The following is a 20,786-nucleotide window of genomic DNA, read 5'->3' on the forward strand; positions in this document are numbered from 1 at the left end:
CGCCGTAAACTCAATTCATGAGGACGGAAATATTGAGGTAGAGGATAAGGAAAACTGAATTTATCTCTTCAAAACCAAGTATGTAGCTAGTCTTTCCCTAATGCTTATTTACAGATGTCTTTTCTTATAGCTTCAATATGACTCAGTAGTAGACCTGACGTTGAAATTCATGGGTCTGAGCACTTGTCTCAGGGTACGAAGTAACGACGATCATCTTGACTCACTAATTTCCCAATGCTAAACCTTATTTGAACGTCTTAGCGCGTGGTTCAATTATTCCAGTAAATACGGTAGTTAGGCACTAGCAACGTGGGGTTGGTATCAGAGTTCCAAGGATGATTTTCCTTAGATATCATACCCACAATACAGATTCTATTTCTCCGGGAATTCTTAACAGAATTGAACTCTGTGAGGCAAGAAAAGTAGCAAGGTTTTTACTCTGTATTATACTCCACTTTCAAGCTCTCTCGGTGGGTTGAAGTTCCGCGATACTGCTCTCTCCCATCAAGTGTCATATTTGTGTTAGCCGTTCTCATCATAGTTGGTCCGGCTTCTGTTTACTGGGTTGTCGCGACCGGCGCCATCCAGGGTTTAGGTAGAGAAGGGGGTTTATCTCCGGTCGCGCCAGGGGGGAAGGGATAAAATATAATGATTTCAATATCGCAGTGAGTAGAGGCCTCCGGTATCTTGCTTGCCCCTGTTCTTCCCCTGCGCTACTCTTTCTCTCTCATCCCGAGGAGGTGGGGGGGACACCCCATCCCTCTATTGCTTCCAAAGCCTGAAAAGGCGCAACTGCTTTTTTTCAGCACCGTAAACATCCGTGATATGCAGCGCGATTGTGTGTATCCCCTCACAAACACAACTAGGCCTCAAACACCAGTGGTAGTTCATCATACCCGGCAGCGCGATCCTGTAAGCATCAATTTTCTGAGCAAGATCTTAGTAGCTTTGAAAGAATGGCTAGACTCAAAATTCGTAACGCAATGGCTTGACCTCCTTTCCAAGGTCAACCATATCTTGAGAAGGTACCTGACGGGGGATTTAAAGATAGCGGTGGGATGAAAAGACTGGATAAACAAAGATAATCTTGTCATGGTTAGACGAGGATCGAGTCATACAATCTCTTATTTTCACGGTATTCCGATAAGTTTGTTTTCGCCTTGAATATTTGTTGCCGAGAAGATGAACGGGTATGAAGGTGCACAAACATCCACTATTTGAGTCAAGAGACAGGAGGACAGACCCGAATAGCGTGATTCGGGCTTTTGCGAGAGATGCGCGTTGGACCGCTCATCGGTTCCCTGGTTTCGCACATTGTTGGTGCGGAAGGTGGAGGTTTTGAGGTGAAATTGAAGCGACGGGCGGAGAGAGGGTGTGGATCTTGACGGCAATCTGTTAGAGAAGTCTCTAGTAAGGTTTTATGACGGTACCGGTATTAGGAGATTTCGAGGCTGTTTTCGTATAGTATTTAGTCTTAGCACCGGACCGAGAGCAGTGATGATGGTTCTAGTGGTTGAAAACATCGGAAGAGGTTGCGGCTCTTGTTGGCTCTTGATGGCTGTTCTCAAGTTTGGCGGCTCTTAATTTTGTGTTACAAACATGTGACTTGTGTGCTCCGCTTTTCTTCTACGAATACCTAACCCAGCTCCCTAGGTCACCAACATTCGACGCAGTTTTGAAATCCATTGTTCCAAGTCACCTATACCACCAAACCGTGAGAGAACTTGACTCACGGATAGCTGCGATCCGGCTGAAAGGGCGGGGCAATGTCAATGCTATCGCACTGCCTAGCGATAGGATGCGGGGCCTTGGGCTGGTCTGCGGGAACCCTTGAGGACTAGAATCCGTACTTACCTGCCCCCCTCAACTCGTCCCCCGACTTGAGACGCCTTTTTTGGCTTCGGGTTCTTGAGATCTTGATGGATAATGAGGATGACTTGTGGGAGGAGTTTACTATTACTAACATTTCCTGCATTGCGCCCCGTGATCTAGCAGAAATTTATACCAAGATTCTTAACGGAACACCGCTGCAATTGCACCCGATGAACATTGGATGTGGCTGTAGCAGCTGCAAGACTTCGCACCCTCTCAGAAATGAGTTCCACACTCGCAATCAGGCGAGACAGGGTGGCTAGGGACCTCCGGGATCTTCCCCAAGTGTCCGGAGGGGTGGTGAGGGATTCGTCTAGTTCTTTCACGTGGATTCCTAGTTCTGGGGTCTATATCATTCACCAAACTGCCATGGAGTTCGTGGTTAACGCGGTGTTGATCAAGGTAAGCGGTAGTGTACCCCATGTTCCCTTTATTGTACCCCTATGCTGGCTAATTTCTACATCTTTTATCCGCTAGCAGAAGACTCCGAAAACAACCCATTGCCGACGTATGCTGTTAGAAGTACTAGAAGAGAGGCAATCTCAATTATGTGCAGAAATATGCCCCCCCTTGATTATGCAGCTAACTGTTGGACAGACCGCTTCCTAGGATCGGAATACGGAGTTATTCGAGCTCAGACGACTAATTTGTTAAAAGCGGACCAAGCAGGTTTCTCGCACCGCCTAAAGTGTACTCGGGAAACAGCGGTCAGCGTGATAGGGTACATTCCTCTGTGGTTTTGCGGATTTAGTGATAACAACCAGGCTTGCGCAGAGGGCGGTAGTTGAGCGAGTGCTGAACGCATATTTATCGGGGAGGAGTATAACATCTCCCATGTAGATAAATCTATGATCAAAGGGTTAGAGGATTCTAAATTTATTGTTGGGAAGAAATGCTTGACAGCCAGCTTTCTTGAAGATGAGTCTAGGATTCACTCTCCCTATGATAATAATTTCTCCTTTAGCGAGAGACAAAGAATCTCAATCAAACAAACTTGCGTAAATTCCCCGAACACTCTTACTCTACTTCTTATTGTTCCCAAGGGTTGCCATTACCTTCCATTCCGACATCCGCCATCTCAATCTCCAACGGTTCGACTAACTACTATCGTATCCCCGATTGTCTACTCGAGTAATGTCTATTCCCTATCACTCAACACCTACCACGTACCGCCTTTACTTCAATACCTTATCACCATACCTATGCCATCCACTTCTTGTTACCAAGTGAGTAACGGTGACTTACACCAGAGAGTGCCACTTAATTCATATATCGCAGAAGCTCCCACCTAGGATATAACTAGCTAAATCTCTAGCATTCGTGGGAGGGAGAGAAGCAAAGCCACGAGGAGAGCTCTTGGGCAGACATAAATAGGGAATAATTGACATTATGTTTGCACTGTCACTGGGGCTGGACGTGAATTTTCTGTCATGGCGGGAAGCTAAAGTTGGTTGAGAACCTGTTTTACATTACAGAAGGGGTGGGGTACGGTAGAAGTCCCGACCGCGACCCCCCTACGGCGTCATGTTGCCAGAGCGAGAGTGTTTAAAACTACAAAGACGAGGTAAACTATACCATGTATACTAGCTAACCGTGACCACTAACTCGGGATTAACCCATGGAGCAGAGAGTGCACGAGTAGGTCAGTCACGGCAATACAAGGGTATAACGGAATAAGGTTTCCGAAGCCGTGGGAGAGAGTAGGAGGTACTAGTGCCAGGTACTCGTATAGGCGACTACGGTACCGTAGGTTGATAACTAGACTAATAGTCCATGTCATCCCAAACTGTTGACATTCAGGGTACTGCGGCAGGCAGGCTAATCAATCAAGCACATTTCAGGCATAAGGCGCTCGCCGAATCTAACTTGCTCTATGACGTAGGGAGTAAGTGAAAATGGTCGATGGTGGTTCCGGGGCATGGGCCAGTGGCCCAGTGTGTCCAATAGTCCCGCCAGTCCCACCATGATGGACGGGATGGATCACATGGCCTGGTGGGATTCCCGGGATGGATAGCGCTGAGGGCGTCCATCCTGAAGCCTTCCCTGGATAGGTTTCGGCGAACCGTAGGTGTCTAGGTCGTTTCTCTTGCTGCACGTGCCGGGGAGAAGATGTGCATTATGTATTAGGCGGCTCGCAAGTTGCTGCTTGCCAGGCAGGGTCATCTCTAATCACTCGGGTGTGGGAAACCATTATTTTTCTCGGCGATGTGATGAGAGGGAACATAGCCAGCAGAGTTGATTAATGGCAAAGAGATAGAATCTATAAGAGGCACAGATAACCGAGAATAGGGAAGAAGACCTCCGAGAATCTAGATCATGACTCTCACCTACGGTACGATACCGAAGACCGCGGGAAGCAAGATTGCACCCAGGACATCCAGCGAAACTGGAACCTCAACCCCCGCCATACTCTGGATCCATCCGGATTCAGTGTAATTCCGATAACCCTCCGATATGGTCGATTCATATTCCTATAACCCCCTGATATCCCCCTGTTCGACCCCAAAAAACCCAATTCGCAGACGCATTCCACCACTAGATGCCCATGTTGAACTTAGTGATTATCCACCGTACTCGTACAGTGCTAGTTTCATTCCTATGCAACTGGCTCCTTACACCACATTACTTTCATTCTTTTCTTTTCATACCATTCTTAACATTAACTTCATGCCTTATTCAACTATGGTATGTTTTCTTCGATTCTCCTTATCTTCCAGATTATGTTATTGTGTTTGTTTCTTCGTGTTCCTTTCTTTCAGGATATAAACCCATGAGAGTCAATGTAATCAAAAATCAAGCTTCACTCTGTTTCTCTCAAAAACTCATTGATAGCCCATACGAGTGACGAGACTCGTGAGGGGCGAGGCCAACAGACACCAAAATAGGAAGATTCGCGCTTTGGTATCATCCGGGAGTTTGGCATTGGAGCGACAATGATTTCGTGCACCGATCCTATCGCTTCGCCGCTCAATTCCCCCTCGTGTTGGGAATATGAACGTCATTTCTGCTCGACCAGATGTTGCGGGCAGGATCGGAGCCCCAAAATCTTCTCGCTGCTGCGCCGGAAAATGCCGGTTAGGGATGTAAGGTAATTTCAATTCCAGCAGTAATAGATGGAGACTCGCTTGACAAGAAATTTCTAAAATCTATGTACAGCGGGTGGGCAGAAGTTTTAGTGATTAGACACCTTTACACCAAAACTCTGTTGGAAGTCGTGGGTGCTGCTCGACATGCTGCGAACATGCGTGACATGCTGGAAATGCTCGGAACCTACTCGTATGCTCAGAATGTCCCTGATGTTGTTTTTGGTTTGTTCGGATAGAGGTCGTGGAGGTGCGCTTTGGAATTGGGCATCTGAGGAAGGAAAACTGATATCCACTCGGAGCAAATCATGTTCAGGGCGGAAACAGGGCGAAAGCGTAAAAGTGACGGAGCAGTAACAGCCCAGAGGCAACAAGCAATGAGCGTCTTTGTGAAGACTGTTCTCCCTCTCTTGTCAGTCTGGGAGTACGCAGAGGGAGGGGAGACATGATCAATCGGAGGAGAGGAGGATGGCTGCGCGATTGATTCATATGCTCCTGTCTTTACTGCTCCTCGTTCGTTCTTCGTTCGTTAGTGAGAATGTTGAATAATAAAGCGAACTTGCCTACTCTTCCAAAGTTGTATGCTTACGATCAGAGTTTTTCCTGTTGTGGTATGAATCGCCGGTTTGTTTCGTTTTGCTAAAGGCGCCGTTTCCCTGTCTCATCGTTTACGCTAGTTGGGGGGTTTTTGCTATAATTTACGGTAATACGACGGTGGTACTTTGAATGTCTTTATCACTAGGGCGATGGCAAAAATCGGAGCCTTCTCTTTATCTGTTTAAGGTACTGTACTGTACTCGTACATTACTAGCACAGACCTCGCATGCAACCTACTCGTACGGTAAGTTATAGCTTCAAAACCTCCTCCCCAGGTCAAGTGAAGAAACAAGCCACCCATTGTCTCTGGCACAAGTAATTGCCGGTACCCAGTGCGAACCACACGGAGTGGGACAACACTGCAGTAAAACTGTAAACATAAGCATTTCTTAAGCCTAATAGTTCTGGAAACTCATGCACTGTACTCAAATATATATTACACAAAGGTAGCATAATGCGATCCCTATTAACACATTTTTCTAGTTTTTACTATAAGATTATCAAATAAAATATTATGCTCAAACATCTTTTTGTTATAATTGGGTTTGCTGTCCACAGAATTTCTAGTTACATTACAGCGTGCTGTAAAGTAATTGATATGAAAATAGTCACATTATCGCAAGGTGGGACCCTCCGCTTTCTCCCTTAAATTTATAGTATTGCGTGCGGTCCCGGTATCACGCATGTGGGGAGGAGAGGTGTTACCCTTGAACACACTCATTCTACGGTACTCAAGTACATCCCCCATCGTGTCTCTGACAACATGCGATTAAGATAACGTATAGACTACTCGTACTCGCGCAGAACACGGCAGATTCCTTCAATCCAATATATCATCCTAGCGGCACCTATCCGGCGTCCAACATCTTTCACGCGCCCAGTTCACACAGTGCCATAGGCGATCTGGCAATGAACGTTCCCTACCGGCAGAGTGCAAATCAAGAGAAGGCTCCGCGGGGGAAATACCAGTCTTAGTTGGCGACAGCCTACAGGCGAGTGATATCTCACTCAATCCACAACGGTTCCCCCTTGTTGCTGGTCGATCCATTTTCACGTGTTGCATCGAACCCCGTCGCCGGTGCAGCACGGTATGCCATCCTAACTGCTGTCGTCAGTCTTTCTGACCCAGACAAAACTCCGCCCTCAAAACTCTCTTCATTCTTCCTCGAATTCCTCTCGCTCCTTCCAATGGCTCTACCCCTATCCAGACCCTAAACGTCCGAAATAATAACCTCACTCCTCTACTGTACAGCGCCCCCATTTGACTCCTTTTACAACACCCCCGACAAGCATAAAGGATGGAAGAGAACAATCCACCGACCGATTTCCTGAAAGTCCCCACCTCTTCCTCCCGACCCAGCTCTCCAGTCGCCAACCGGCAGCCATCTCGTTCACCACAGCCCTACCGGAGGAGACCTCCCCCATCCCCTATAGTGCAGCATGCCCCTTACCCGGACAAAGCAGTATACCCCCCTTCGCCAACTCTCACTCCAAATGGATCCCGCGCAAATTCTCCACTTCCGCAAAAGCCCAGCTATGGGGGATCGGAATCGGGTACCGAAGCTGATGATGAACTTGCGCGAAAGCTTCTAGCACCACCGGGAAAGAGGAGCCGCACATCATCCGAGGAGAGGAGGTTTTACGGCGAAGAAGATGATACTTTTGATGGCCATGAAGACGAGAGAGGCAGACTGCGACGGAGACTGCCCGAGGGTAGACGCAAACGGGGGGGAGAGAAGAAAAGAAAACTGAGGGGAATTGTCATTATGCGTCGTGGCGTTGAAATTGGCTTGATGGGAGTATTAGTTGGTATCGTGCTTTCCAGCCGAGAAGGCAGGATCTGGAAAGAAGTGGGTATACGGAAACAAGGTAAATAGAGCTTGCGCTGGCGGTTGAATTCAAAGACTACCGGAAGAGTTTTTTTCTTTCTTTCGACTTTTTCTTCTGCTAACCTAGGGATCCAGAGTTCGCTGCGTGGGCTGGTGTGCTTTCTACAACTCTTGTTTATCACCCACTTCTAATTCTGCTCCATGGCGACCCCCTCGTGCCTCCGAGATCCCTTGATCCATCACCGCTTCTATACCCTATCGTTTTTCCGATAATGGTCGCACTTTCAATGACACAGGAGAACACAATGAGCCAAAACCCGTACGTTGTCTCAAATTTGATTCTGAGTCTGTCATCTCTGCCGCCAACTCTTATACCGAGGTGGGATCTTCGCTGGATACTGTCCCTACTCCCCCTCGCCATCCCAGCGCATTTCCACCGGCAGCTAAACTCCAAATCTAATTCCGATGCGCTCTCATTTCTCCCGCCACTTCACTTTGTATTAAGCTCGGTCCTGAGCTATCTTCTACATCCCTCGTTGACCCCAACCGAGCTTAGGATGATTGCAACGGCATTGATCAATCTTCTTATTTATGCATCGTCACCCCAAGCCATTATTCTGAAAGCTGTTCTCTGGGGCGGGGGTTTGGGCATCTTAATTCTCTGCGAAGACGTCATAAAGTGGAACGTCAATCTTGCACGTGTTCCTTCTCACAAACTGCGCCGCGCCGGAAATGCCATTATCAGCATCGGGAGATGGAAGAAGCTCACCTCGTTAAGAGCGAAGGGACAAGCAAGCGATAGCGAAGGGGAGCTACTTAGGATCAGGTCAAAGGCCTCCCCGTCAGCAAGGCCAAAGTTCGTTAGCCAAAAATCCTTTTATGCCTCTCTCACCCACGAGCAAGCTAGGAAGCGGAAACTTGCATATTCTCTATGGGTATATGGTAGCGTTGCGTGTGTTGTCATGGTGGCACTGCGCCCTTATATCGGGAAGTATGCCCTGGATGGCGTCGACCCATTTCTCTGGGCCCTAGGATATCTCCTCTGCGGCCAGAGCTGGTATCAGAATCTGGTGGACACGATCGCTCCAGGTTCTGGATACTGCGTCACAGAGGGAGCCGCGTCCGCGGCCAATCTCCGTTTGCTTATAATTGGGTACTGGCTGGTAGTGCTAGCCATGGGAATTAGTTTAGTGACCGCTATTTTGGCACATATCCAAGTAGATACCAGGAGAAAGGTTTTTCATGGAATGGTTGTCATCATGTTTCTTATCCCGGGGGTTCTAGATCCAGCATTCACATATCTTGGGCTAAGTCTGACACTAGCGGTCTTCCTACTCCTCGACACCGTCAGAGCTGGGCAGTTACCGCCATTCAGTGGAAAAATTGCCGTATTTCTGCAGCCTTTTGTTGATGGAAGGGATCTCAAAGGCCCTGTAATTGTTTCGCACGTTTTCTTGCTCCTTGGGTGTGCTATTGGATGGTGGTTTACACTTGCCTCCGCGAGCACCGAGGAGGGTGATGCTTGGGATTGGTCAGGGAGGCATATCGACTTAGCCTTCGTCAGCGGGGTAGTTTGTGTCGGGTTGGGCGATGCTGCCGCGTCACTAATCGGAAGAAGATTTGGAAGAACTAAATGGGGCTGGAGAGGTGGGAAAAGCATCGAAGGAAGTCTCGCGTTCACTCTCGCTGTTATGATCGGATTGAGCGTGGGCAGGTGGTGGGTAGGCACAGAAACCCAGACATGGACCCCCGTAGTCTGGGCCAAGATCGCAACAGTTGGGCTTTGGGGGAGCATGGTAGAAGCGGTGGTCACCGGTGTTAACGACAATATTGTGGTGCCTGTAGGTGCCTGGATAGTAGTCAGGAGTTTGGGGCTTTAGTTCTGGCTGGCTGTCACCAAGCCACGGATATATCAACCGTGCTATGGTGGGTTGATGTCCAGTGCTCCGCGGGGTTGGTAATGGTCTTTCTTTTCCTGTCTACTCCCACTATGAGGGAGTTGGGCTTACCAGTATTACAGGATCAGTAGGAGTTATTACTCTGGATGGTACACCAGCAGCGTTCATCATAATTAGAGTTCATTTCTATACACTGTATATACTTATTTCCTGTCGATAGTAATGGTCGGAAGGTGTACATAATATTAGACTCACTGCTCTCTTTATTTGCGTTGCAAAAGGGCAACGAGCGAACTCCCGCGATTTGCAGTGACAATTTCATTGCAGCACCAAGAAGCACTTACACACTTCGTACTACTCAAGTGCGATGCATGGAAGTTGAGGAATGAGCAGTATTTCGCCGACTGTCCAAACCACATCTAAAAAGCAATTACTCCAGTATGCTCGAGTATTAGTACCGGTAGGTTAAGTTATGCCTGCTGTGAGTCCACCCCCAACATGAGATTCCATGACTCAATGCCGACGTTTAGCCAATCGCAGGCCAGGCAGACGGGATGACCACCTCGCTGACATAATCCGCGCACACAGAAACCTAAATCTTAGCCCCACTGATCCTTCAACCCAACGGTCAACCCCTCCTCCTCCTTGTTTATGTTCTCATTTCATATCGTTCCTTCACTCTCCTTTTTCAGTGTGTACCAACTTAGTGTTTGATAAAAATGGCTGATAAACTTACACGGTATGTGTCGTCTCCCGTCATTGTAAGGGTATTCTAGTGGAATGTGCTAAACACTTTTTTCCCCACCAATAGTATTGCTATTGTGAGCACGGATAAGGTATGTTTACCCCCGGAGGCATTTTTATATGGGGCAGCGATCGCTAAACGGCTTTTCTCTCTGCAGTGTAAACCAAAGGTATTCAATTCGCGATCTTCGGCTTTATAGTCGTGGCGACGAAAAAAGCAACAGGTGCTAATGTTCGGAACTACAGAAATGTCGACAAGAATGCAAAAAGTCGTGTCCGGTCGTCAGGACAGGAAGGCTATGCATCGAGGTCACGCCGGAGTCTAGGATCGCTTTTATCTCCGAGCAGCTGTGCATAGGTTGTGGTATCTGTCCAAAGAAGTGTCCTTTCGGAGGTACATCGAATTGCCCCCTGCGGAAATTGATGCAAAGAGAAACATTGACTGAACCTGTCTCCTCCAACAGCAATTCACATCATCAATCTTCCAACCAACCTCGAAACTCAAGTCACCCATCGTTACTCCGCGAATTCATTCAAGCTCCACAGATTACCTACTCCTCGACCTGGTCAGGTCCTTGGTCTTGTTGGAACGAACGGTATTGGAAAGTCCACCGCTCTGAAGATTCTTTCCGGAAAGCAAAAGCCGAATTTAGGCCGTTACGATAATCCCCCGGATTGGAATGAAACATTGGCCTACTTCCGTGGCTCGGAGTTGCAGAACTACTTGACAAAGGTCGTCGAGGATAATATTAAGGCGGTTGTCAAACCTCAGTATGTTGATAAGTTGCCACTGGCGATTCGAGGGACTGTGAGGTCTGTGAGTGCATTGCTTAAGGCTCAGTGCGCACGGGGGGATGAAGTCATGGAGGCTATGATTGACATCCTTGGTACGTTTAAATGCCGACCTGCGTTGGGAATACTTGACTAATGGTTGCAGATCTGCGTCCTGTTTTGGACCGCGATGTTGAACAGCTTTCTGGTGGAGAGCTGCAAAGATTTGCTATTGCTGTCGCATGCGTACAAAAGGCGGATGTGTATGTTCATTTAGCGTATAATTTTGCCACAATGTGCTCATAGTTTTTTAGTTACATGTTTGACGAACCCTCATCTTATCTCGATGTCAAGCAACGCTTGAAGGCCGCTAGCACCATCCGCGGCTTAACTAGACCTGACAACTACGTTATTGTTGTGGAACACGATTTGTCGGTCTTGGACTATCTTTCAGATTTCATCTGCGTCCTTTACGGAAAGCCCTCAGTTTATGGCGTCGTGACGCTGCCAGCATCTGTGCGTGAAGGGATCAACATCTTCCTGGATGGTCATATCCCTACCGAGAATCTTCGTTTCCGCGAAGAGTCTCTCCAGTTCAGAATCGCGGAGGCCGGAGACGAGTTCATGGTTGATAGGTCACGGTCATTTGGATACCCAGCCATGGACAAGACACTTGGAAAATTCCACCTCCATGTTGACAAAGGAGAATTTACCGATTCGGAAATTATCGTTATGATGGGAGAGAACGGGACCGGAAAAACAACATTCTGTCGCATGCTTGCTGGTGTCGAGGCTCCAGATGGAAGCAAGAAGATCCCCAAGATGAGCATCTCTATGAAACCACAGAAGATCACTCCCAAGTTCCCTGGAACTGTGCGAGAACTATTCTTGAAACGGATTAGATCCTCATTCCTCAACCCCCAGTTTCAAACTGATGTCTACAAACCGTTGCACATTGATGATTTTATCGACCAGGAGGTAAAGCACTTGTCTGGGGGAGAATTGCAGCGGGTTGCCATAGTCCTTGCCCTCGGCATGCCCGCCGACATCTACCTTATTGATGAGCCGTCTGCCTATCTCGATTCCGAACAGCGTATCATTGCAGCCCGTGTCATCAAACGATTTATCATGCATGCTAAGAAGACTGCGTTTGTCGTCGAGCACGATTTCATTATGGCGACATACCTGGCGGATCGCGTTATCGTCTTCGAAGGTGAACCTTCCATCGACGCCACAGCCACTGCTCCACAGAGTTTGTTGACTGGTTGTAACGCCTTCCTGAAATCACTAAACGTCACGTTCCGGAGAGATCAGAACACTTTTAGACCTAGGATCAATAAGTTGGATTCGCAACTTGACCAGGAGCAGAAGTTGAGTGGAAATTACTTCTTCCTAGAAGGTATGCTACGGCCCCCTATATATTCCTCCGGATATCTACTAACATGACGGTAGATTGAAATGTACCCTGCAGAATGGGCCCCGGCGTTTGGTAACGGATTGCTTTGGCTTTTTATTTACGCAATGTCACTTCTTTAATGTATGGGATAAGTGCTAGTTGTGTCGTGTCGGTTACAGTAAGGCACATTAGATGGCATCCGATAGTGTCCTATATTCTCTGTTTTATCGAGGGCTTTGCAAAATTATCATAGATTGAGTACACATCTGCAGAACTTACGTGAATGTTCTGTATGATAAAACCATTTAAATCCATCATTGCCCATCGGCCTTGGATCCCCCCGATCAGACAAAATGCCCCGAGAAGAATCGATGTTATCTAGAAAGAGCAAAGCTCCGAGAGGCTAAGCTTGCTAGATCTCATGAGCTGGTGTTTGTTGTTTTGGTAAGCTGCTCTGCTAAACCTACTATGGCTTCCCGGTAGAGGAAATGGTGTCCTCACTGTTCTTAGTGGTTCTATGGATAACTTGGATTTTTGTGAACTTGCTCCTGTATAATATCTTGATACGAAACCCGTGACATGCCACAAAAGCACGGTTCGGAATTAGACTACCATACGGTACTCGAGTACTCGGTTAGACTATGAAGGTTAGTGATGAGACAGACAGGTTACGAATGGCCGAAGAGATATGTGCATAGCGCGGCGATCTGGAGATATGTCTTCGGCCACCCGGGCCCCGTCCGTCCCATCACCAACTTCCATACCCTAATACTATCAACTATACTCCTGTACTCGATTGGGGCTTGGAACAACTCGAGTTCTCTTTGGAGCGTGTTTCGTCGCTCATCCTCCTATTAGATCAGTTTCACTAATTTTTGGCGGATGTTGTTTGGTCACGTGTTCATCGGCCCCTGATTGCATGAATGTGGCAGCAACTGAAAGTTAGATCTGTAGCCCGGCAATTCAATCACTAATTCAACTTGTCCACCGAACTTTGTCTCCCAGCTTTTCCTGAGCTTACGAGCTCTCATGGACTTTCGAAGCTGCTAGAACAAACACCACTTCAGCAGTAGTCTCATATCCAGGAGTCTCACTTTGCAATGTCAATTCTCAGTAAGAGCCATTCCTGTCAAATAGTTCTCTACACCTTTCTGTCCCCTTCCTCTTGTTCCTTCGGGCATTCGATAACCAGTCTTGACTATTACAGCCTCCCTACGCAGTACTCGAATTCTCAAACTACTTCCCCTTGTATCCGCCCTCTGCATCCTCGTCGGCGTAACTTGGCTCCTCCTCCTCCCCCTTGACGACTACTCCCGTCGTACTTACATCTCCGAGAATGCCCTGCTCCCCGGGCAAGTACACACCTACTTCGGCGGAAGCGAGCAGGACGTGTTCAGAGCCTACCGCCATGAAGTAACAACGCTGGGCAAGAACGCTTCGGCCGATGGGTCCGGTGTTATGGCGGAGAAGATCGGGGACATCTTTGATGCATTCGGACTGAAGGTTGGGAAGCAAAAGTTCGAATACGCTGCCGCTGGAGGCGTGTATGCGGGGGAGAATGTATATGCGGTATTACAGGCCCCCCGAGGGGATGCTACGGAGGCTCTTGTGCTGTGCGCTGCTTGGGTTAATACTGAGGGGGAACTTAATGAGAGTGGTGTTGCGCTTGTGTTGGCCTTAGCTAGGTATCTAAAAAGTGGGCATTTATTCTTTCGTTATTTTCAATATGGCTAATGGGTTGTAGGATGGTCGCTTTGGTCGAAGGATATCATCTTCCTGATTACCTCCGATTCACGAGCTGGGCCTCAGGCGTGGGTTGATGCATACCACGACTTGCATGCTCCTCCCGCTGTGGCGTCACTTCCTGTCAAATCGGGTGCTATTCAAGGTGTTGTGGTGGTGGACTACCCAACGTCGCGAGGGTTCGAGTCTCTGCACATTGTATACGACGGAATAAACGGTCAACTGCCTAACCTAGATCTTATTAACACCGCTGTACGGATTGCCTCCGGACAGATGAACATCCGTACCACGTTACAGGAGATGTGGAATCATGACAACCGGTACAAAGATCGTTTGTGCACCATGTTACGTGGGATGGTAAATCAAGCGCTGGGCCATGCATCTGGTCCCCATAGCTCATTCATTCCGTATCACATCGATGCGATCACCCTGCAGGCGTACGGCGATGGATGGCATGATGAGGTTACTTTGGGACGAGCGGTAGAGAGCTTGTTTAGGAGCTTGAACAATCTTCTCGAGCACTTCCATCAGAGTTTCTTCTTTTATCTGTTGATGGCTGAAAGGAGGTTTGTTAGTATCGGCACGTACTTGCCAAGTGCTATGCTGATTGCGGTTAATTTTACAATTGCTGCTATCGGGCTCTGGTTGAAAAGTGGGAGGTTGAATGACAAGGTGGAAGGCCAGAGCACCGATGGGAAGGTTTCGGAAGAGAAGAGACTGTTGAAGTCTGCGGGGGAGGCACCTTCCTCCACTGAGCAGCTGGATGCGGTTAGTGAAGAACGACCATTGCTTCTATCGATGGCATTCGTCGTTGCCATCCATTTCTTAGGATTTATACCCTTGTACCTATTTAACAATCTCAACGAGAAGGTTTTATCCCTCCTACCCGGAACCAGATCGGCGCTAACCTTACGTAGAACTCCGCCGGCGCGTTCTATATCTTCACTCTACTCAACGTAGTTCTTCCACCGGTTCTGTGCGCAATCTTTACAAAATCATTTGCACCCACATCTCTACATTTCACCTTGATCAAATGCTTTTCGCTCCTCCTGCTAGGAATGTTCCTCTCAGCTTTGGCAACACTTAACTTTTCACTCTCCTTCCTCATTGGCGTCTTTGCTTCTCCGATCACGTTCATCAGCCCTACCCCGAGGCGTAAATGGACGATCGGAGCAGCTTGGATGACATTGTTGCAAGGCCTGACACCAACAACAGCACTAGTCGGCGTGGCACTCTACTGGGGGGAGCCGTTGAGCGAAATCCTCAAGGAAGCTGCGTTCGGATGGAGAGTGTGGGGAATGTGGACGCAAGTCGTAGTCTGGTGTGTGTGGTGGCCTGCATGGATTATCGCGGGAGTGTTGGTTGCGGGGAGTTGGGCTGTAGAAGGGTAGTTGTTTACCGGGCATTGAGTATTATTACAGCTTTGATAGAATGGAATCTTGTTGAGCATCACGAGTGATTCGATGTGAGTGTTAGTAGAACAGGAGAGATCTCAGATCTACCCCAGCACAGCAACAAGTCGATTGTCAACACCGACCGCGCGCCGAGCCGAAGTGCTACCCTTTCAGGTGTATGGGCATCTCTTGGATGGGAAAGAGATCAGCAGCATGAGCCCGACTATATTATAGTACTCGTACTCGTACGAACTCGAGTGCGGGACATTACTAGTCTAGCATGACTTTTTAGGTCCACGGCCACATTGGAGCCACTACGAGTATATTGTTCCCGAAATGTATCATGACTACGATGTAAAATGTTTGAAGCTAGGGTAAACTATGGGCTATAAGGGCGGAGGCTGTTGACTCGGGAACACAGTCTGGCGACTGAAGCCATCACGTCTCGACCCGTCGGGGCGAATGATTCGTTGCGAAATACAGGTTGAGGAGGGGAAGTCAGGCTGAAAGTGGAGTGAGGTGAGGGTTTGAAGAAGGCTGTCGGTACTCGTATAATAACTTCTGTAGGAGCACTGCGCGTAATTTAGCTGAGGGGCTGATTGGAAGGGTGTACGAGTATGACACAAGGCTTAACACCAGGTGATACACGTGACATTGGTTTAATAAAAATTTTCCCAAGCATTTTCTAGGTTCGATCGCAATTGATCTGAATTAGCCGTACTTAGGCTTGCTGTGCTGAATATGAGGTATTATGTAGAGAATTCGCCACTGGAAGGGAGGAATAGTTGCCTTAGCTCACGGCTATTTAGCAGCAGGCAGCGCCGCACCAAGTTTGCTCGCCCTGCGCGTTTGGAAATCTGGCACACGACCGCAATTCTCAACTCTGCCGCACGGGACTATACAGCTCTCGATCGATACAACGTAAGCTACCCACCCTCAGAACAGAACTCACCCACATCGACAAACTGAGCAAGCCTCCCTACCTACTCGCTCCGCACAAGGGCCAACAGCAATCACGATAATACCCTTTAGAACCTCCAGCAAAGATCCGGTCGACCTTGCAGGATGGGGAAACCAAGAGTGAGTTCCCTCCCTGGACTACGGTGAAAGGGAGCTGACGGCGGCGGCGAGGGGAAGCTAATCGTCATCATCCGACATGCTCAAAGCGAAGGAAATAGTGTGTTCCCTTCAATAGCCCTAACTAAATTCAATATCTGACCCTCTGCTACAAGAAAACAAAGCAATCCACCAAACCGTACCAGATCACCGCGTGAAATTAACAAGTGAGGGAATTCGCCAGGTTAGCTCCCCACCTTACTCAAACCACCAGACCATCCAAGCTAATTCCCGTAGGCAGCCGAAGCCGGGGAACGACTTCTGAAGCTCCTCCGCCCGGAAGACACCCTGCGAATAATCACCTCCCCGTACCTGCGTACTCGTGAGACTACCAACGGGATACTATCACAACTATCTAGGCACCCTAGCGCAAGCAAGATTAAGGTATACGAGGAGCCACGGATACGCGAGCAAGATTTTGGCAATTTCCAACCCTGCACGGCTGAGATGGAGAGGATGTGGCATGAACGGGCAGCGTACGGACACTTCTTTTATCGGATTCCGAATGGGGAATCGGCGGCGGATGCCTATGATCGTGTGAGTGGGTTTAACGAGAGTCTCTGGCGGCAGTTTGCCGATGAAGACTTTCCCAGCGTTTTGGTGCTCGTTACGCATGGACTTATGACGAGGATATTTTTGATGAAATGGTACGTGACTGGATCTGATGCGATGGGGGAGGGCACTAATTGAATTTTGGCAGGTACCATTACTCGGTGGAATACTTTGAAGATCTTAAGAATATCGATCATTGTCAGTTTGTTCTTATGGAGAAGAACCCTGTCACCGACAAATATGAACTCAAAACAGAATTACGAACGTGGTCTGCAGAGCGTAAGAAAGAGGAAGATAGACAACAGCCAGAAGGCGGCCCTTCAGCAAAAGACCTGAAAAAGCTGGAGGCAGCCGCGGCGTCATTGGAAGTAATCTACGGTGGTTGCGCCAACGGGTGCAGCCATGGCAAGACCAACAAACTAAGGACAAACGCCTCGAGCGGCCTGGCTAGATCTTCGAACGGAGAAGCTGAAAGCGTGACAACCCGGGCCCTCCGCAATAAACTTGCGGTGCTGGAAGCCGGTCGCGACTTCGGCGGAAGTCGTAGCGGAGCAGGAAGCAGAACTGCTAGTGACGACGAAACCGGCAGTGCCGACGAGGAAATGTCGAAGCCGTCGGACGTCCTTGCCCACTCGCATAACGCGCAGAGTAGTGAACCTGCAAAGGCGCTCGAAGATCTGATACGAAGGGGCTCGCGGGACGATGCGCGGGCGGAGTTACTAGGCGATGTTGCGCAGGAGGATGGTGGTGTAAGGTTGTGAGGAGGAAAGGTATATGGATTGTCATGTTTCGGCGTTTGCTGGTTGACTGATTGATGTGTATGGGATGGTTTGTGAGCATGAGCGTGGTGGAAGTTTGTGGTGTTTTCTCTTTTTCCCCTTTATTTTATTTCACGTCTGAGCGAAGCACAGGCTATTACTGTGTGGTAGGTACTGCAATGGGGCCGGGCCTGATTCATTGCATGTATTCTTTTTGTTGGTGCTATCTTTTAATCCCGTCCGGTGATGTCAATTGAGTGATTACAGGCACTGTGCAGCAATTTACGGTACTGAACGTATTGATTGAAACTTGGGAATCGTGGGTGAGGCGATGGAGGTACGGTACACTTCGCTGACGACTAAGTGTTGAATATGATATGATGACATTGGGCTTGTGCTCGCAACCCCTGTTCGCCATGCCATCACACTCTGCATGTTATGCCTATGCTAATAATGTTGTGAATCTACCCAACTGTAGTAGCTTTGAGCGAGAGAGGGCCTCAATGAGTTGGCTCCAAGTCCTGCCGGTGATGCTAAACCTATAGTCTAAGTTACACGCTGCCTTACTTCACCCGATTTAGCTACTACAAGCGACGGGAATATCCGAACTCCCCTAACCATCTGTAACACAAGGAGGCCTGACTGTTCCACAACTGTCATCACCAAATTTTCCGAATCCCGTAATTCCCAACGTCAACTGGCCTCCTCTCAACATCTGGATCCAACGGTACTCCCCGGTCCTACCCTCGACGGACAAGCGGGCATACAGATATGTTCACCACGAACCCAAAACTACGCGTCCGTTCACCATCCCCGACAACTGTCGAGTTCACTGTCACCACAGCTCCCAGAAGCGTCCTCACGCGCCAGGTGGTAACATGGAGCACTATCCTCCTCCGGATGCTAGTATGCTCCTCGGCAGTATTACTCGTCCTACTTAAACACTACCCCCCACAAACCTTCACGTTAGGTACCCATGTACCTGCGTACGTCCACCCACTCCTGCAATACATCTCCACCGCTCTTGCGACGCGAATTTCATGGCGATACTTACTGCCCGGCGTTATCGCGGGTTTGTACATTGCTATCTTCATACCTGGATACACCGAAGAATCCCTGCTAGTGATTAGAGATCTTGGTGTGCAGATTAGCACTACCACCTGGGGTGGGAGGAGGAGTAGGTTTATACCTACCAGTGCAGTTAGGGATTTGTGGATTCATGAGGGGTTCTGCGGGTTTGAAGTGAGATTTTATTTGGCAGTTGCGGTGGAGGGGGAAGAGGGGGTTGTGGTTGTTTTCCCAGTGAGTGCTGCTCCAGGATGCGACAGGAGAGGGGCTAATGAACCGGGTTGTAGACGCTGCTGCCGAATAGAAGGGTTTTGGAGCTGGTTTGGAGGGGGGCGAAGGGGTGTTTGTACGAGCCTAGGAGGGTGGGGAGGTAGATTTGCAAAGAGGCACGGCTATCTCACACCGTTTGTTTGGCCTTCTAATATTTCGATGATTTAGTATGGAGTCACGATTATTTGTGCGGGCCTGACGTCTGCGCTTATGAGTAAACATCGTGAGCCCAGCTGTCGATGCTGGACTTTGTAATAATGCATGCTAGATATGCCTAGATTTTTCAAAAAAAAAAACACTGATTCCAGGATAGCCCCCATTAGTCCACTGAATTCCCCCCCTCTCCAAGCAGTTTTAGGGGTGATGAAGATTCAGGACTGGTTTGGGGTAAGAGGATCAGTATCTGTGGAACTTGCTAGTGCTGGGGCTTCGCCTTCCCCGCTGGGGACAAAACTTTTTTTTTTTTTTTTTCACCGTTCTTCCTCTTCTCCCTCCCCTCTCAACATCCACCACTTTCTTTTGTACCCTTCCCGCGCGATCCTCCCTTCTCCATCATATCTTGTATACCCCTTACGTGGTTCTCAGAATGTGAGTTCTTCCCGTCTTTTTTATTCATCTTTTAGCCTTTACTGACAAGAATTCCTCGTGAGAAAGGGATAACCGACGAGTCCCTTATGTGCCGGAGGCAGCCTTTAACAACGGCTCCCCGCATCGCAATAGCCGTGTGGCAGCGGCTAATCACCGTCGATTTGCTACTCGCAATGGAACCAATAAAGCTGCTTCACCTGCACTTACCAATAGAGCTGCTCCGTCCTCTATTACCACCAATAGTTCCCCAAATGCTGGTGCCCCAGTTGCGGTTCCTGCTGTCCAAGTTTCCAACCCTCACCAGCAATTGCACAATGACACGCCTAGGAGTATCCGCCCCCGCCCCATCAAATGGACCAAGCGATGCCAGTATGATCTTTCTTCTACTGGTTGTCGCCGTGGTATCGAGTGCTTTTTCGGCCACCTCGGCGACGTGTATACCGATTCCCCGACCGTTCTCCAGGAGTTCGCAAACAATGGATTCAACACAAAGACACTCCATCGCGCGGATCTGGGAAGGGCTAACGAGAGTCTCAATGTTGATCGGGCGCTAAGATCTGTCGAGCCGAGATCCCAAAGGCACCCAAAGCACAGCACTGACACTGCCAAGAAGGGTGAGAATGTGGTGGGCAACACTGGCCAATCTAGTCGCGATCTACTTCTTGCAGGAGCTATGAACGTCAACGCGCATTTTACCCCTCTAGAGCACGCCTGGGATGAAGGGACCCTTCACGCAGGTGCCGGTCCTACCTCTCCTACCGAGCATGAAGGGATGCAACCTTCTAACTCGTCTGCTTTGCCTGAAGTCACTTATGTTCAACGCTCCAACGGTCAAGAAAGGTCACAATATCACTCCGCTCCGGGCTACAATTATCATGAATATAATGCCGGCACACCTTATCATACTGGGCTTGTCTATGGTCTAACGGTCGGAATGGCTCCATTTTTTGGTGCATCCATTTCACCTGCCGATTCTCCTGGTAACCTATTCAGGCTCAATGCCTCCGCCCAACTATACTATTACGGCGTTGACGGTGTGATGTATCACTACGACCCCGCCTTCTGGGCTGCACAGAATCGTCAGTACCACATGGATCAGTATACAAA

The 20,786-nt window shown here is 48.7% G+C and overlaps 6 protein-coding genes; all 6 read left to right on the forward strand.

Moving 5' to 3' along the window:
* Nucleotides 1–387, forward strand: part of GSTUM_00001814001 (uncharacterized protein) — a 2,567-nt gene extending 2,180 nt beyond the window's left edge. The window contains exons 14-15 of the mRNA XM_002835945.2: nucleotides 1–78; nucleotides 150–387. The exon at nucleotides 1–78 is cut by the window's left edge and continues 245 nt beyond it. Of these exons, the coding sequence (XP_002835991.1) occupies nucleotides 1–8 (8 nt within the window). The 3' untranslated portion in view covers nucleotides 9–78; nucleotides 150–387.
* A 6,370-nt stretch (nucleotides 388–6,757) lies between these two features.
* GSTUM_00001815001 (uncharacterized protein) lies at nucleotides 6,758–9,545 on the forward strand. XM_002835946.2 has 3 exons: nucleotides 6,758–7,421; nucleotides 7,517–9,334; nucleotides 9,402–9,545. Exons 1-2 carry the CDS (start codon nucleotides 7,319–7,321, stop codon nucleotides 9,259–9,261), a joined length of 1,848 nt encoding a protein of 615 aa, XP_002835992.1. The 5' UTR covers nucleotides 6,758–7,318; the 3' UTR covers nucleotides 9,262–9,334; nucleotides 9,402–9,545.
* Nucleotides 9,546–9,909: 364 nt separating this feature from the next.
* GSTUM_00001816001 (uncharacterized protein) lies at nucleotides 9,910–12,415 on the forward strand. XM_002835947.2 has 8 exons: nucleotides 9,910–10,018; nucleotides 10,091–10,115; nucleotides 10,182–10,193; nucleotides 10,270–10,417; nucleotides 10,488–10,910; nucleotides 10,961–11,057; nucleotides 11,109–11,229; nucleotides 11,380–12,415. The coding sequence occupies exons 1-8, from the start codon at nucleotides 9,999–10,001 to the stop codon at nucleotides 12,238–12,240; spliced, it is 1,707 nt and encodes a 568-aa protein (XP_002835993.1). The 5' UTR covers nucleotides 9,910–9,998; the 3' UTR covers nucleotides 12,241–12,415.
* Nucleotides 12,416–13,180: 765 nt separating this feature from the next.
* GSTUM_00001817001 (uncharacterized protein) lies at nucleotides 13,181–15,388 on the forward strand. XM_002835948.2 has 4 exons: nucleotides 13,181–13,303; nucleotides 13,398–13,886; nucleotides 13,935–14,803; nucleotides 14,851–15,388. The coding sequence occupies exons 1-4, from the start codon at nucleotides 13,291–13,293 to the stop codon at nucleotides 15,322–15,324; spliced, it is 1,845 nt and encodes a 614-aa protein (XP_002835994.1). The 5' UTR covers nucleotides 13,181–13,290; the 3' UTR covers nucleotides 15,325–15,388.
* Nucleotides 15,389–16,178: 790 nt separating this feature from the next.
* GSTUM_00001818001 (uncharacterized protein) lies at nucleotides 16,179–17,961 on the forward strand. XM_002835949.2 has 5 exons: nucleotides 16,179–16,407; nucleotides 16,465–16,504; nucleotides 16,560–16,627; nucleotides 16,681–17,090; nucleotides 17,144–17,961. The coding sequence occupies exons 1-5, from the start codon at nucleotides 16,393–16,395 to the stop codon at nucleotides 17,754–17,756; spliced, it is 1,146 nt and encodes a 381-aa protein (XP_002835995.1). The 5' UTR covers nucleotides 16,179–16,392; the 3' UTR covers nucleotides 17,757–17,961.
* A 563-nt stretch (nucleotides 17,962–18,524) lies between these two features.
* Nucleotides 18,525–19,259, forward strand: GSTUM_00001819001 (uncharacterized protein; the record flags this gene model as incomplete). The annotated part of the gene is made up of 1 exon (XM_002835950.1): nucleotides 18,525–19,259. The coding sequence occupies one exon, from the start codon at nucleotides 18,525–18,527 to the stop codon at nucleotides 19,257–19,259; it is 735 nt and encodes a 244-aa protein (XP_002835996.1).
* Between the last annotated feature and the right edge of the window lie 1,527 nt (nucleotides 19,260–20,786).

The sequence above is a fragment of the Tuber melanosporum genome (genome assembly GCF_000151645.1).
Source record: "Tuber melanosporum whole genome shotgun sequence assembly, scaffold_120, strain Mel28".
NCBI classification, from domain to species: domain Eukaryota; kingdom Fungi; phylum Ascomycota; class Pezizomycetes; order Pezizales; family Tuberaceae; genus Tuber; species Tuber melanosporum.

Coding starts and splice junctions, on each gene's coding strand:
- GSTUM_00001815001 (XM_002835946.2), top strand. CDS start 7,319: ATGCGTCGTGGCGTTGAAATTGGCTTGATGGGAGTATTAGTTGGTATC. Junction 7,422..7,516: donor AGTGGGTATACGGAAACAAG/GTAAATAGAGCT, acceptor CTAGGGATCCAG/AGTTCGCTGCGTGGGCTGGT.
- GSTUM_00001816001 (XM_002835947.2), top strand. CDS start 9,999: ATGGCTGATAAACTTACACG. Junction 10,911..10,960: donor GGCTATGATTGACATCCTTG/GTACGTTTAAAT, acceptor TAATGGTTGCAG/ATCTGCGTCCTGTTTTGGAC. Junction 11,058..11,108: donor TGCGTACAAAAGGCGGATGT/GTATGTTCATTT, acceptor ATAGTTTTTTAG/TTACATGTTTGACGAACCCT.
- GSTUM_00001817001 (XM_002835948.2), top strand. Junction 13,887..13,934: donor CTTAGCTAGGTATCTAAAAA/GTGGGCATTTAT, acceptor AATGGGTTGTAG/GATGGTCGCTTTGGTCGAAG. Junction 14,804..14,850: donor TTAACAATCTCAACGAGAAG/GTTTTATCCCTC, acceptor AACCTTACGTAG/AACTCCGCCGGCGCGTTCTA.
- GSTUM_00001818001 (XM_002835949.2), top strand. Junction 16,505..16,559: donor TGCTCAAAGCGAAGGAAATA/GTGTGTTCCCTT, acceptor CTCTGCTACAAG/AAAACAAAGCAATCCACCAA. Junction 17,091..17,143: donor AGGATATTTTTGATGAAATG/GTACGTGACTGG, acceptor GAATTTTGGCAG/GTACCATTACTCGGTGGAAT.